The following is a 15,771-nucleotide window of genomic DNA, read 5'->3' as shown; positions in this document are numbered from 1 at the left end:
CACGCAGAACAGGACATTTGGCATTTGCCTTTTTTACAGCTCATCATGGGGCCTTCAAATTAAACCTGTGACCACCTCATCCCATTCTGGTTTCGTGCAAGAACATGTCTGTTTTCTGACACACACGGATGACTGAGAAAATGCAGACACATTATGGCTGGACAGATGTGGGCAGCACTCTAGCATCTGCCCCACATGCTCAGAGCTGTGTTCTGCAGTCATGTGCAGAGGCTTGGCCAGTGTTTTCAGCATGTGCACCTTCCTCATCCCTGCTGCTGGGCACCTTCCCTACCTCTATGGGAGGGTTGTCTGTGGTGGCTCAGCAGGAAGAGCAAGTGGGAAGGGAGAAATGGCAGTTTCTCTCTCCCATCCTGTTTCAACCTCCGCAGGTGGGGAGGCACCAGTGCTGTGGGAATACAAGTGGCTGCAGGGATAAGCTCAGACACAACCCTGGCTTGAGGCTGCCAAGGGTGTGATAGTGTTACTGAAGTCACCAGAGCACCGATGAGTGGGGATGCAGGAGGGTACTGAGGAGAAACACTGTTTTGGTAAGTGGAATTGGTAGTGAATCTCATACCAGCATTTTAGCTAACAGTGGTGAAGCATTTACACCTACACAGGGACGTGCCAAAAAGTGAGTAACAAAACACTAGCAGTGCTCAGCCTACAGCTGAAGTGATGCTGTTTTCCCCTTGGAAACAAGAAATTATTGAAAAACACTCTGAGTACAATACAGCATAGTAATTTGTCCCCATGTCCCCATCCCTCTCAGGACTGTCATCTCAAGGGCTGGGTACAACATGGAGGCCAACTGAGTTCCTGGGAACAAAACCCTCTTGGATGCCCCTTTCCAGGGCAGTTTCTTTGCTGACTGCAGCCAGGCTGCGGGCGCTTGTGGTCCTTCCGAGGAGAAGCACACCAGAAGCCAGCCGGAGTGAGTCATCATTCAGTCAATGAGTTCAACCAGGAGAAGGAGAAGATATGACGAGCCGGCTCGTCATCTCTCTCATTGCTCACGGGAGTTTCCTCCACTTGTCCTTGAGGGGATGGTTCAGAACCAGCCTGTAAAGGAAGGAAAGGTTGACAAACGGAAAAGGAAAAGAGGAATTGCATTAAAATCCTTAAGATTTCACGACATGCAGAAAACCAGAATGAAGTGGGAAAGAGGAGGAAAGGCGGGAAGCATGAAAATCTGGGGAGGCCAGAAAGACTTCTAATGCCAGAGAAGTCAGAAGGACTTTTGCCACAGACAATGGAAGAGGGAGGCTTACACCAGGTGAGCTGTGTCACAGCTATGTAAAGGGCTTAATCCTGATTTGGACTTCTGGAATATTATTGCACTGACGGTGATAACTGCTTGCTTAGAAGTGATCCAGAGCCAGCTTGGCTTGCATAGCTGGGCCTCCAGATTGATATGGACCAAAGCCAAAAGTTATTGTCAGTGCATTGCCACTCAAAGTGATCCTTGTTCTGCTGTCATGAAATCTGCCTTGGATGTGGTGGCTTTTATCTTTTCTTTTTTTCTTTAAAGTCTTTTAGTATTTATTTCACTTCAATTTCACTCAGCCCAAGAATAGGAAATAAATAATACAGAAATAAAAGCTTCTGCTTATATTCCAGGGCAAATTCTGGTTTTATTTGCACAGGCATCCTATGCTTACAGTAAAAAAAGGAATCTAGACACAATATGCTGTAACTGCTAATCACAGCAATTATTACTATTTTGAAAATTAGCTGAATATTTAACAGACCAATATAATATGCAGAAATATTTTACTATTCCAGTGTTTTCAGATCCCTTTGGCAGAGAACGAAGACTGATTTGTGACAGCATCTGAAATCCTATTAAAGATAAAACATGTAAAAATGGGTGATTTGGTAGCTAAGGGATACCTTGTGTCTTCATTATTAAAACCACTATTTAACTTGCAATATACAGGAATTTTTCCCCTTCTTTATATTCCTAGGTATCCACATAAATTATTGTACATTGTTAATATTAAAATTGCCATACTGCTAGCCTTCTCTGTGCAGCATTTCACCTTCATTTGGGAACTTTATCATGATCTTAGGAGAATTATTTGATGTCAAGATACTACTTGATATAGGGAAAATGAGAGTGGTGTCCTCTGAATTTTAACATGTCTCAATCTATATAATATTGTCCTAAATGGAAGTTACCAAAGGAGTGATGCTAACAGAGATATCCAGGAACAAACAATGAAGCAAGGATGCTTGTGAGGAACTGAAGCACGGGATGGATGACTTTCTGAAGCATTTCTGTAAGTGTTTAATGTTAGAGTGTACCACAGGAATTAGTAAGAACTAATGGCATGTTAAGTATAAATTTGCTACTGGGCTTCATTCCAGTTACTACCTATTCAAGTGTCATGACACTAACAAAAAAGACTGCATGGAGGTATGAAAAACATAGCTCCCTATTTCTTTATATGCAATTAGAGTTCACAGCTCCTTTTTTAGATGCAGATCCTCAGTTGCTTTAGACTGGAATAACCCTACTTGTTCCAATGAAATGCTACCTGAGAAAATGTATGAAATATAGACTAACCTTTTACTTTGATTCATGTTTTCAAAGCAAGGCACTCACTGCTATTTGTTGCAAAATACATGGCTCAGAAAGGATTTTTATGGACAAGGATCTTGGAGAAGAATATAGCTTTTGCTTGCTAACTTTATAATGCATTTTAATAAGTGCACAAGCATGATCAAAAACCTGGGAGAAATAGCTGCCTATTTGAATACCAAAGTCCATTTTCAGCAACGTTAGTGAGAAGGGCTGTCTCCCAAGCTTATGCAAAAGTTTTGGGCCCATGGCGATAGATCTTCAGCTGAAAAGGCAGGTAGTTAATTGAGTCCTGATTATAGAAGATCTGCCCCTCAGCACTGGAAAGCGCTGAATGAATGCAAACCTTTCAACCTGATTACAAAATCCAGGTATCAGCATTAAATACATGGCTAGGCTTTGAGTTATAAGAGATCCTGTGCTCTCTCGATCCTGGGGTATATATCACATATCTTGATCGATACTGGGGTACAGCAGTGTAGGTGTCCTATTAGACCTCTGTTGAAAATTTGCCTCTTTTTTTTTGGAAGGACTTTTGCCTGAACTAGCCAAGAATTGGTTTGAAATTGGTTGTGCAGTTTTGTGCAATGAGCCTTCACTAGTGCATGTAAGGAGGCATGGGACAGCCTGCCTCACTTCTCACTCTTCAAAGGAATAGGACTGGCTAGAGGTTTAATAAAGAATTGCTTGTATTTTTTTTACTTAAAACCACAGTGGTACCTCATAGTTTCTCTGCCTGTGCAAGATGGGATTCCTTTAGCACTTCCACTTGCTGTTCCAACCAGCTACTATCCAGAAGTAGACATTAAACTAAGGTTAACTCTGAAGCAAATGTATGAACTTAAGGTTAAGTAAGTAGCTTGTTTCATAGAATTTGGACCTAACGTGTAAGAAGACAAAAATCACAACGTAATGACTTAGACTGGCTAGATGACTGCATTGCCTTGTTAACCAACTCTGCTGGTACTGCATTTCAAACAAAACAATCTTTGTCTGCATCACTGCCAAATCTGCATTTCATAAGGTGTTAACTCCTTCATATTCTGCTGTGATGACATCTTCCTGTGTCAGCAAAACAATGTCAGAGCTCCAACATATTCCCACTGGGTTTGGCTGGATGAAGCATTTACTCCCTGCACCTTGCTGGACTCAGCAGGCTGCCAGTCTGCAATATTTCAATGTGTCTTCTCAAGAGCAATCATTTGCCATCATGCCCAGACACCTTTTAGACTTGCATTTTCACACCTGTGACACTTTAGTATTTGTGCTCTGAGTCATACAGTGACTAAGGTACCCTATCCTCATGTGAGGCAAGAGACCATCAAAAGGTGCCAGGAGCAACTCTGTCCACATTAAGTCAGTTCCTCCCTTCCAACTGCAGCCCACACAACTCAGAGTTATACACTGTTCTGAGATTGCGTGACACAAAGCTGCAGACTTCTACAGAAAACAACCTCTTTGAACTAGGAAGTGATTCTGAAAGGTAGAAAGCAGAAGTCGGGCTCAGTGTCAATTGGGCAATTGTCAATTGAGAAGCAGTGTCAATAGGATTAGGGTATCCAGCCCCTCTGCAGGTCCTTGCAATCTCATCTCAGATCATCTCGCTTTCCCTATTACTGCAGCCCTGCTCTGCTGCCAGAGAAAAGCTTTCTGCTGAGCACGGCACAGCCCTTGCCACATGCCTTTCAGATGGTTCAGATTCAACACTTCGTTGTGTCTATCCATTGCTATTAGGTAACTGTTGTCAAGCTTCTACTCGAGCTTTATCTTAGTCTTGGAGATCTCATGGGTAGAGCTGTTTTTCACATTACCTAGAATAACAAGTCCCAACCCTTGACTTGTGTCGCTAACAGTAATAAGGAATAACTAAAGTGTTTACCTCAGATTACATTAATCACATTAGGCCAATGCTGAGAGAGTGATGAATACTTACACTTTGATTTATATTTTCCCTTGTGGTGCAGAGTGACATCAGATTATGCTCTCAATAAGCACCAGGAATTTTCACCAGGCTAGCTCATGAAGCAGGGAGGAAAGCACACCCTGCATGACTGATGGTTGAGCTTGCTTTTCCCATAAGCAAAGTCCAGGCTGAAGTTCACGAGCCAAATTTTTGGAAGTGCTGAGCAACCACAACTCCCACTGAGCAGCCATTCAGCACTCCTCAGCATCTGGCACACTAAAATTTGCATGAATAAGGATCTCAGAATTTAACCTGATGAGTTGTATCAAAGTTGCAGGTATTCAGCATCTTTCAGCATTTGCTTCCTTAAGCAGAGCACTACTTACATCTGTACACAGTTCTTATAAAGGTGTAGAGGGGGGAAAGGAGTGAGTAGGATGGCTTTGTCATAATGTTTTCATTTATTGGGGTCTAGCAGTTATCCCATTTATGCTGGGGAAAAAGAGGCAGTCTAAACCTTCCAGAGACTTGAAACAAAATGAAATCTACACATTATTTTCTGCTTTACTTCCATTAACCTCCATAGCCTTTAGGTACAAAGACTGGCATCCATATTACCAAACTTGAGTCATCCAGAAATGAGATATCCACTCAAGCAAGCTGTATTCATGCCCTATAATGGGAGTGATGAGAGGAAGGCACAACCGGAGGGTGATCTGTCCCGTACTCAGAAGTGTCTATAGGGTGGGTTGCCCTCTGGAGGTGCCCTTTTCTTTCTGCTGACTCTAGAGACACTCTTCGTGATTGGGTTAGATTAGATCTGGCTTTTAAGTAAGATTTCACAAGAAAGATTTCAGTCAAATACTTCAGGATATCAGAAAACTACTTGTTAGAAATTGAGAACTTTGACTGCATTATCACTTTTACAAGGTCAGTAACTCTTAAATTTAGGAAATGAGGAGAAAAGGTGAAGGGTCTTCCTAGTCTTCTTTAATTTGGTTTTTGCTCTGGAAATTTTGGTTATTTTTTAATGCCTTCTGATAAGGTGGGATCTGGAGGAACCATTGTTATAATGTCCTTCTCAGAGATTATATCACACCAGCTTGCAGGGAGATGTCAGAAATAAGAGAAATGGGGGCTGAAATGGTTATTTCCTCCAGGGCTGTAGATCAGTAGAGCAGTATATTTTATCTGGATTAAGCATAATTAAATGATAATTTTTGTAATTAATCAGAAAACAAAAATGTTTGCTGGTTTTATGCTGTCCACAGGAGCATAGATTGTGCCTTTGCTGGCAAAGAAAAAATTATCTCACATTTTTTGAACAAATATGGTTTTACCTAGTGAATTTGTACTACTTGAACACTGATCTATTGCTGAATTCTTCAAACCATCTTGTAGAGTCATGGTCTCAGTTTTGACCAAATTGATGAGAAAGGTCTAGATTTACAGTGAAAAAAAGTGAGAAAAGAATGCATGGGGTTTATTAGGAGTCAGTATGCCCCAGGTTATGGGGTTATCCTTACAGCTATGCAGATTGACGGTTATTTATTGGCTACACACTATATGAACGTTTTCTGGAGCAACAAAGCTAACCAAAGCAGGTCCTGCCCCTTGGCTCCTCATCCATCTCTTCTTACTTTGCCTCTATGGTTCATTGTCCATTTGCATTGCTGCAGCTGTTTGCAGGGCTGCACTAAGAATGGGAATGTCACTGGAATGACATCAATTTTGTGTTGTTTTTTGAGGTGAAGGAAGGTATTTTTAAACCTGGACCATTTGAATGACTTGATTCCAACACAGCCCAACAAACAGCTGCCTCAGCACAAATGCCATGTGAGTGGTGGCATCTGGACAGGAATAAGAAGCAGGGCAATTTGGCAAGAAACTCCTAAATCACCTTAGCTGCCAGAGAAAAAAATGGATCTACACCCTTAGAGGCATGTGAACTACCCAATGCCTTCACTGCCTCCTCTTGATCCAGCCGGACAGCAAGAGTGTGAATAGGTTGTAAAATGCGGGTCTTGGAGAGAGAAGCAGTAAAAATACAAGCTGCTTCTATGGTTTCAGAAAAGGTTTCAGCCTCAGAAAAGGAGTGAGAAATTACAGTTAATTCCCGTATTTTCGCTGGGCTGTTTAGAAACAGCCCCCAGTGTTGACAAGAAAAGGCATGACTGAAAAATGCTAGCTGGTGGCAAGGCAATCACAGAATCTGTAGGCTATGTTCGTCTGCCTCAAATGTCAAGTGTTACACTTCTGGCACTTAACACTTCCAGGCAGCGGAAACAAAAGAAGCACAACAGGTTATTTTTGAATAGTTTAAACTTTAGTTCAAGTATTGTGTTTTCTTATTTTTATGCAGTCTAGCTCCTTCAGTGTAACACCTGGCAGCTGTCACATGTATCACAACAATATTGTTTCAAGCTAAGAGGCTGCTTATTTTGCAGAGATCTTATCTTTTTTTATTAGGGGGAGCCAACAGAATATTCTCTAAAATAATTGTTACAATTGCCTGCCACAGAAATGCATATACTAGCAGGCAAAATAATATGCACAGACAACCTCTCTCAGTCACAGTACTAAATATGTCACTCAATAGTGGTCAGTAATGAATTTTAAAAGTCCATTGGGAAGAAATGCCTTTCTTCAATAGATTTTCATTAGATTACAATTAACATTATGTGCATAATGTCTAATGCAATGTCTCTTATAAAATGACCTCGAAGCGGCCAAATATATTTCAGAGGAAAACAGCCCTGCTAGCTTCTTTTGACACAGAATCCACACATCTCCTGTAGGATATGGAGGTCCAAACACTTGAACCAGTGGTGGAAACAGTTTTACAGAATGGTGTTAGAGAGCAGCTTTCTTCTAATTGTTATTTTGGACTAAGGAAATTGAATTCCCTTATTTATCTCACATATCTTATTCATGACTCAAACAAAAAAGCCTGAAGTAATATACTTGTGTAGTATTTCACCCACTGCTGCACCTCATTGGCATTACTTTTTGTTGAGAGTGATTAACTGTATATTTGCATAAAACCTTGTCCTGCTACTGTCCAGGACAATGGAGGAAACCCAAGAGAAGGCTCTTACAAATATGTGAATGTTAAGGCTGCCTGATCGAAAGAGTCTTTCCCAGATCTATCCACACATCATTTCTCATCCTTCTCAGAATCAAGCTTTTGAGGACATCCTGATCAATCAACCATGTCATTTCTGTTCCCTTTCAACAACAGAAGGGTCATCTTGAAGGGCTGGAGGGGTGATATGCACTGGCCACCAGTACCAGAAAGCTACTCAAGGCTACCAGTTACCTCCTCTTCTTCCTACTGCTGCTTCATCAGACAAGTCGATATGACTTCAGATCAGCAAGTTAAATGTGAAGTAAACACTTTCCAAGAACTCCTCTGTGGCAGTAACCCATCTAATCCATGCCAGAGAAACTCTGCTATTAGCTTTCAGGAGAAGTAGCAAGCCTAGTAATGGTTTAACATCATGCCTCTGTCAGTACTCTTTCCTTTGAGTAACATGGACTGTTGTAATTTAAAGCTTTTCTTCCTCTGCAAAGAGCATTTTTGTAAATCCAGTGAATGAAACAGAGTGTCAGTTCAGACTGTAACTCACCCAGAGCTCCATTCACAGGATCCGGTAATGGAGCCAGCATGGCTGTGAGCTGTGTAGACACATACCACTCTTGCAGGTTGGAGCACTGCTCACATTGTGACTGACTGACTGACTGACTAATGGGTTGCTGTAAGTACGTGGTGGGGAAGAGGGGTGGGTATACATGAGCTGTGGACACAGCACACTTTCTCTTGAGAGACAAAACGACACTGATGGAAATGCAGGAAGAAAAGCTGGAACTTCAGCTAAACCAGTTGCTATTCTTTAAAGCTAGCACAAAACAGAGGAAGAAATTATTGGCCACAGTTAAAACCCCCTTTTCCCCTCATCTCATGTTGCTGTTGCCCCTTTTCCTTTGTTGCCTGAACCTTCTCCTTGCTACAACCACAGCAAGTGAAGCTGGTAGCCAAGAAATTACTCTATTCGAACAACACGTTGCTCAGTGAGTAGCACTGTGACTTCCTGGACAAATGTCTGTTGTATCACATCTCACACTGTAATCTTTGCTTGCACATTAGCAATGCTGGTTTGCTTCACAGCGCTCAATCAACCAATGCGCAACATATTAAATCAAGCTTCCTCCTGCTCGTCTTGCCCTGTTCCCAGGTGAAGTCTGAGGAAGCTGTGATAAATGCTGCTTTTAAAGCCTCAGATTCAGTCACAGTTATTGATTATTGTAGAGAACAGATCACAGGCAACTGTCACAAGAAACAAGCTTGGAACTGACCTGCATCTGGGCAGGCACTGGTTCCATTTTATTTTTTAAAGAGATCTATTTATTTTATAAAACTAAATTATGAAATTGTGCATAAATGTAAAAATGAATTCATAAAAAAATAAAATAAAATCTGATGCCAGACATTGTAACTTCTCACCTGCACTGATGGGGGAAAAGACAGCTACCTTTCCTCAGTAAGGCATTTTGTAATAGAGCAAGTCATACAGCATGTGTTTCATCATGAAAAAGAAGTCACTTTTGTGGGCAGAAGTGCTGAGCCAGGAGTGCTCAGACTGGGTCTGTATTTCAATCACCACCTTCGGTGGTTGAGATAGACTGAGGCAGATTTTATAAGGTGCTCTTTAAATTAAAAAGAGCAATGAGAAATTCTGATAACTTATTCTTTGGGGTTGTGAGATCCTCATTCTCTGCTCAGTCAAAGGCGTGACATCTATATTGGACATCTGCAGTGTGGTTTGCACATTGCAGCACCTATCTATTTCTGTTGGCCAGTAGCCTGGGCTAATAAGTTTTCTGAATTAGTCACCGGTCTACTACTTAATGACCTGAAGATTATTGTAAAGATGTCAGTAATACCTGAGAAAGGGATCTCAGATGGAATCAACACTGTTTGCAATGTCCGTTTTTTAACATTTCAATTTGGCTGGACATACTGCCCTCTAATCTTTATGTCCATTTCAAAGGTAGGTGGAAACTGAATCCTGCAGGGTACTGCAGGCTCCTTGCCTGCTCAAAAGTCAGGAAAGTCTGGAAGTGGCATGATACAATATACAAACAGAAGGACTCAGGCCAGTTTATTAATTACTGCTGGTGGGATTTTCGGTCAGGTAGCCTGGTATTTAAATACTGATCCACCTCTAATGGTTACAGGCCTACAAATACTGCTTTTCATAGACAAGTGTGTGACTACACTGAAAGTCTGAACTGTCTCAAAGCTGTAGGATAACTAACCAAATATTTCACAAACAGGTGGCTTGTGTTGTTGTGACATATATCTACCATACTCTGATGTAAACCAGCAACAGTTCATCCTTGATTAAGAAATATTTTTGTTTACACTCTCCTTTCTGAATGCTTTAACAATGAGCAGAACAAGTGATGCTTGGAGGAGGAGCTCGAGTGGAAGTAGAATTCAGTGTTTAAATGAGCTAGACAATGAGAAAGACAATGTCTAGGTGAGCCTGGCTTTGTATTAATTTGAACAGGATAAATAATTTTGTCCACTCTGTCATTGCGGAGGTCCTTTTGCTAGTAATGGACTGAAAAAATTAAATATACATAAATCAGATGGTATCTATGACTCACCAGACAAACCACAGACTATTGGAGGTAAAACTTCAAGTGAAGTATTTGCTGCTCATATTAATTATGAGAAACTGTTGTCTGAAAACTGGTCTTAATGCATTGCCCTCACGACTCATCACTGCTGTCTCTGAATCACCCAAATAATTCTCAGAAGCAAGGGAGAGAGAGGTGTTAAAGAAGGAACAATCAAGACTTTCCTCATTTTCTCTGCATGTATTTACTAAACTGAGGAAAAAAACACTCACCTGAAGCATGAAGTCAAGATACAAAATGGAAAGTTAGAGGCAGAATTTGCCACCAACTGAACATCTGCATGAGTGGCCTCAGACCCAGCCACTATAACTGAGTCCCAGCTTACTAAGTCAAATTACAGAGAAGCAAAGGCAGAATTTTTTGACCATTAACTGAGTTTCTTGACTTTGGTGTTTGTGTTGCATTTCAGCTACAGGCTCAACATTTTTTTTCAAGTGAAATTTAAGAAAAGTTTAGGAAGAAGCTTCAAACTGAGTTTAATTTGGGCCTTTACACTAGCAGATTCATGGGACCCCTGCAAAAGGCCTGACTTCACAAAGGATAGATGACCCATTTTTCATTCAGTCAAACCTTGCAGATTTTTTAACAGTACAGAAATAAATCCAGTTTTCTACCTAAAAAAAGATACAGTGCAAGTATATCAAGACCTAGATGGTGAATATCAAGTTGGCTTTTGCTCTCCACGTTCCTAGATCCTTCATTAGCATTAAATACACTTGTGGCAGGGAGCAGAGAGGTTTTGGAAGAGTAGCTGACTTCCTGAGAGAGCTGCCTGGGCTGTGCCTGCTGCTGATGCTAACAAACTTCTCATCCCACTCTGGGGGCAAGCTATGTGAACGTTGTGTTGAGTGGGCCAGAGGGGAGGGAGACCCTTGCTTAGCATCATTCCTGCCAGATCCAGCCTTGCAAGACTGCCTTCTCTCGAGCAAGCAGTCCCCTCTCTTGGAGCAGCTGGCTTGAAGAGCTTCCTTATCTGAGCAGATTGGTAAAACTGAATTTCCAATTCAGAGAAGAGAAAGGAAATCATTTGTGTACTACTGCCACACTCACAGAATCATTCCAGAGCAGCTCTATGCTAAAATGTGGGACGGTACCTTTTATAGGTGGTGGAAAAGCAGAGGCACATGGGCAATGAGCACAGCATGATCTATCTTGGGCTTATTTTGGTTTTGAAGGATCTAATTTTGTCTGTGTTGTCTGTGTATTGACATGACAACCAGGGGGCTAAAACTTAGCTAAGTAATGACCTCTCTGATATGTGAGTTAAAGTGCATGCAAAAATATTTGAAGGATCACCAGCTGAAATGGAAGTATTCAGCAGCAGGGCAAAGAGAACTACAATACATGAATATAGAGAGGACTGTCCCTATGGTAATTCTTGCAGATGGCATAAGGTTGCAAGCAAGTAATAGAAAATTTTAAAACTAATGAAACAAGATTAACATAGGCCACTCCATTAGTATTTCTCCTCCCAAAGAGCTCAGTCCTGATTATATTTTATGTCCTCACGGAATTAAAGCACTGAACTTACTGGCAGTGATGGGAAATTAGATCAGAACACTGTTTGTGGATGATTAACCTGCATTTCCTTTCAGACTAAATGTGTGTGCGTGAGTCCTTTGGAGCCACAGAGAGCTGAGCAACAGAATATGAGGTCCAGTACTTCATTTTAGGTGAAATAAACTGAATAACCAGACACCAAGGCAAATACAAGACTTTCATAAACTCTCCCACATTTATATGGTGTCACTGCATGAGAGATGTTGCCTACAAAAATCTGATTAGGGAAAAAATTGAATAAACTTTTCCTCACGAATCCATTCCCCTCTGTATTTTAACCAGAATGAAATAATTTAAGCAGATCTAAGGTAATTTGGGATCTGTCTCTTTCCAGTGACAAATACCTGCCACTGCTGGTTTTTGTGATTCCTCTATTACAAACCAAGGGATAGAGTGCATGTGAAGATATTTTAAAAGACTACACATTCCTGGAAAGTGTTTTTACTGTTCTGGATGTGCATGGCTTTCTCTACCTGCCAGATGTCTGCGCAAGGGAATAGAATGGCAGAGCTTAGGGCTGGCTTTTCACATTTGGTTGCTTAAAGCTGGGCAGCAAGAGGAGCTTACATACCTGGCTTGTTAGCTGGGAGTATTGGATGTTTGCACTGTTAGAAGTGATAGATGTCCAACACTCCTACAAACTAATCTTACTACTAAAAATGACTCAATGCATACTTAAAAGTCAGATTTCTGAGAACGTGAAGAGCCATATGCCCCTTCAGGTGTGCTGATCCAACAGTTAGATGCCACAAGCAATTACAAAACACACACTGCATATGCCTAAGCTCCACACCTGTATGCCACTGGTAGCATCCTTCAGTAATCTTCATTACACAAAGCACAAAAACGCATGCCTGAGCCCTGAAATGCCAAATGGGTGAATGAGTTTCTGAAGTCTGATGCATAAAATATGTATTCTTCTTGGCTCACTTAGCCTCTCTTCTGAGACCAAACACAAGAAGACAACTTAAGACTTGGTGAAGGCTTGCTTCACCTCCTGTAACCCCTCACACAGATTGTCTCTAAGCTCTCTTAAGTTTTTGGTTTGGACTCCAAGATCTTTTTCTCCCATGCACTGGAAAGGGCTGCTTGTTAACATCTATGTCACCCTTCACTAGTACATTGCTCCCCATGGGGGCAAGGCAGCTCACTGATGTTATTCCTATTACCAGTGTTTTAATCACTGGCTCCTGGCTGTCATCTGCAGAGGGTCAGATTCACTTCAAAAGACCTCCCCAGCTTGAGATGCTGAGCAGTGTCACCTTATGCTCAGCAGGAAGATGTGAAGAGGCACCAAGTGTGAACCAGAAGCAGTTGGTGAAATGTCTCTCTTACTGGAGCTGCCTCTCATCCTCCATCAGACACAGAAGCAGCCTGTGGTGATTATACTTCTGTCTTAGGCACTCCCTCAAGTGGGATGTGGCTCTCCAGTGTGAGTTACCTATTTTGCTCATGCTAAATCATCTCCTTTCATCCCTTCTTAGACCAAGCAACATGTACACATGGGGGCTGCACCCCTGTTGCCATATCCCTGCTGATACACCCTCCTGCACTCTGAGGAAATTTCTTGATGCATCAATATAATTTCTCAGAGTGCAGCAGCCCTTAAACAGATTTTGAGAATTAATATGTGGAACTAAGTTCTTTTTGCTGTTAAAAAGCAAGGAAATCCCTATCAGTGCATTCTATTAAAATAGCCTGAAAATAACATATATGTTGCTTTTATGATAAGAATCATGCAGATTTATATTATTATTATAAATTATTATTACAGTAATTTCAAGTAATTTTATTATGTGGCTTTCAGGGCTTATCACAGAAAAGGAGAAAAGGGCAGTGACCTGATATCTCACATGAAAGATAAAGACACGTAAACTGTCCAAACAGCCACCTTACTACAGTTGGAGGAGAAAATAATTTTTATGCAAATAGAGTCCAAAATGCCTTTCTCCCTCACCTCCTTTCAATTTCATGATTAAATAAATCATAAAGCTGTCACCAGAGACTGCACAGAAAGAGGTCTCAAACGGTAGAAATGAAAGCTTTCTGCATTTGTCTGGTTTTAATTTCAAAAGGTATTTTGAATTCAAAAAGAAAGAGAAGTTAAATAAAAGAGCATAATGCTATTCGCATGCCTGATTTCCCAGGACTACAAACAGGCTTTATGTCCTCTTGTAATAATACAATGAATTTTCAAAACCAAACACAAATAAGTGAAAATAAACTATGATCCATAAATTTAATTGAGATTCACAGCGTCTGATGCTTTTCAAATTCAAATTACCACCAGACAGTGCATAATTTTGCATAACTTATGTGTCCAAAACATAGGTGATAGCTTCTTCCCTCTCCCCCTTTTATTATGGAGATATATACTTCAGTCATAGTGCTGGAATTTTTGCACATAAAAGCTGAATAATAATTTATAATTTTTCATAGATACACTCTAACATGTACAATGTTTACAGTGCAGTATAGAAGCAAGGAAACCCCAGCATTTTTATGTTGAAGAATAGACCAAAATGCAATTCTTCGGTTGTTAGAGCATATACCTAAAGGTAACTACTATTTATTTGTGTCAGAGGTCTTTAGTCTTCAGTAGATAAGATTAAATGCCCCAGTAGTAACACAGAATTCTCTGCAGATCAGCCATATCACTTTGGAAATTGAATATACACATGTCTTACGTACCAGCGGTATGAATTTGGAGCTGGAAGAACTAAATCTTGGACAAATCTACCAAAAAGGAGTTAAGGCTTAGTCTACAGTATTTACATCTGGGACAACTTCACTGGGTAGTGAAGTTCTCAGTCCTTAGTCTTACAGGTATTTCAGCAATTAAGCAGTGTGACCAATGGAAAAAAAAAAAAAAGCTTTTGCCTACAAATGCCCTATTTTTTAAGCACAGATAGTTAAAAACACACACACAGCCTTGGGTGTCTAAGGGGCTTATTCCCTCCCAGCTGCATGTGAGTGCATTTGAGGTCACGTTTGGTACTAAATGCTCATTGTGAATGTGGGAGAGACAACTTTGGACGCCATTGGTGGGAAAAGGACCTGAAGAGGAGTCCCCAACATGTGGGGTGTGATGTGTGGCCTGGGCTGGGAGGAAGTCTCTCTATTCTGTCCATGGGGACCTCGTGGAGCAGGGCTTGAGTCATTCTCCCATGGGAACACCAGTGATTTGCTCATGGTGGGAATCACAGCTGCAGGACTATTCAATGGATTTTGCTTCCTGGTGTTTGCCCCTCTGATGACAACTTTCCAGATCTTCCTCCCCAATTTGTTGGGCTGAACAAGCTCGGGGCTTTTCACATCTCCTGTCAACCCACGGGTTCTCTATCCTGCTGGTCATCTGAACAGCAACTGAAATATAAGCCCATATATCTGAGGAAGTAAATGTCTCTTTTCACTTTGAACTAGGGATGCAATATTTAACCATGCAGGAGTAAGATGAAGGGTGGCATTTCCAAGGCGGGAGGAAGAAATGTTTTAGGCAGCTTGTATTGTGAACTAGCATGATGGTTTTGGATGGGAATAAAGGGGAAAAGTCCCTTAAAACCATGTAGGAACATCACCACAGACACTATTTGAACTGTTAGTTAATGGTAAAAGGAAATGTTTCCTACCCATGAAAGTACAAATCATGTATTGAATCAGATTCCAAAGATGATGTAGTATGATAAGAAATGCCAAAAGTGATATGCAGAATGCTAACTCCTGTGAGAAAATAAGAAAAGTGCTTCACCAGTGTTGTCATGACACAAACTAGTCATTATCACTGCATTTAGTGAAAAAGCTCTGTTTACACAGCACTTTTCCATGACATCCTTTAATTGGAAGAAGGGAATAAAAACAGTGGTGCGAAGAACCAGGGTTTGATCAGCCAGGGTTTTAAAAAAAAAATACACAAATATGGTGTTTCAGAGTGGGTTGTGTAAAATCACATGCAGGAAAAAAACAAAGTTGAAGTTCACATACTTAGAAATTATCACTGCCACAGGACAGCAGCCATGCT

The 15,771-nt window shown here is 41.0% G+C and overlaps 1 protein-coding gene across 2 annotated transcripts in view; it reads right to left on the bottom strand.

Annotated features, from left to right (window-relative positions):
• Positions 1–942: 942 nt before the first annotated feature.
• Positions 943–15,771, bottom strand: part of TRIM55 (tripartite motif containing 55) — a gene marked incomplete at both ends in the record, with an annotated part of 35,894 nt that continues 21,065 nt past the window's right edge. For both annotated transcript variants that reach the window (XM_080610760.1, XM_080610761.1), the window contains one exon: positions 943–1,062. In XM_080610760.1, the coding sequence (XP_080466886.1) occupies positions 943–1,062 (120 nt within the window). The remainder of the gene's footprint in view (positions 1,063–15,771) is intronic.

The sequence above is a fragment of the Psittacula echo genome (genome assembly GCF_963264785.1).
Source record: "Psittacula echo genome assembly, chromosome: 2".
NCBI lineage: Eukaryota > Metazoa > Chordata > Aves > Psittaciformes > Psittacidae > Psittacula > Psittacula echo.
This window is presented reverse-complemented; position numbering and strand designations above follow the sequence as displayed.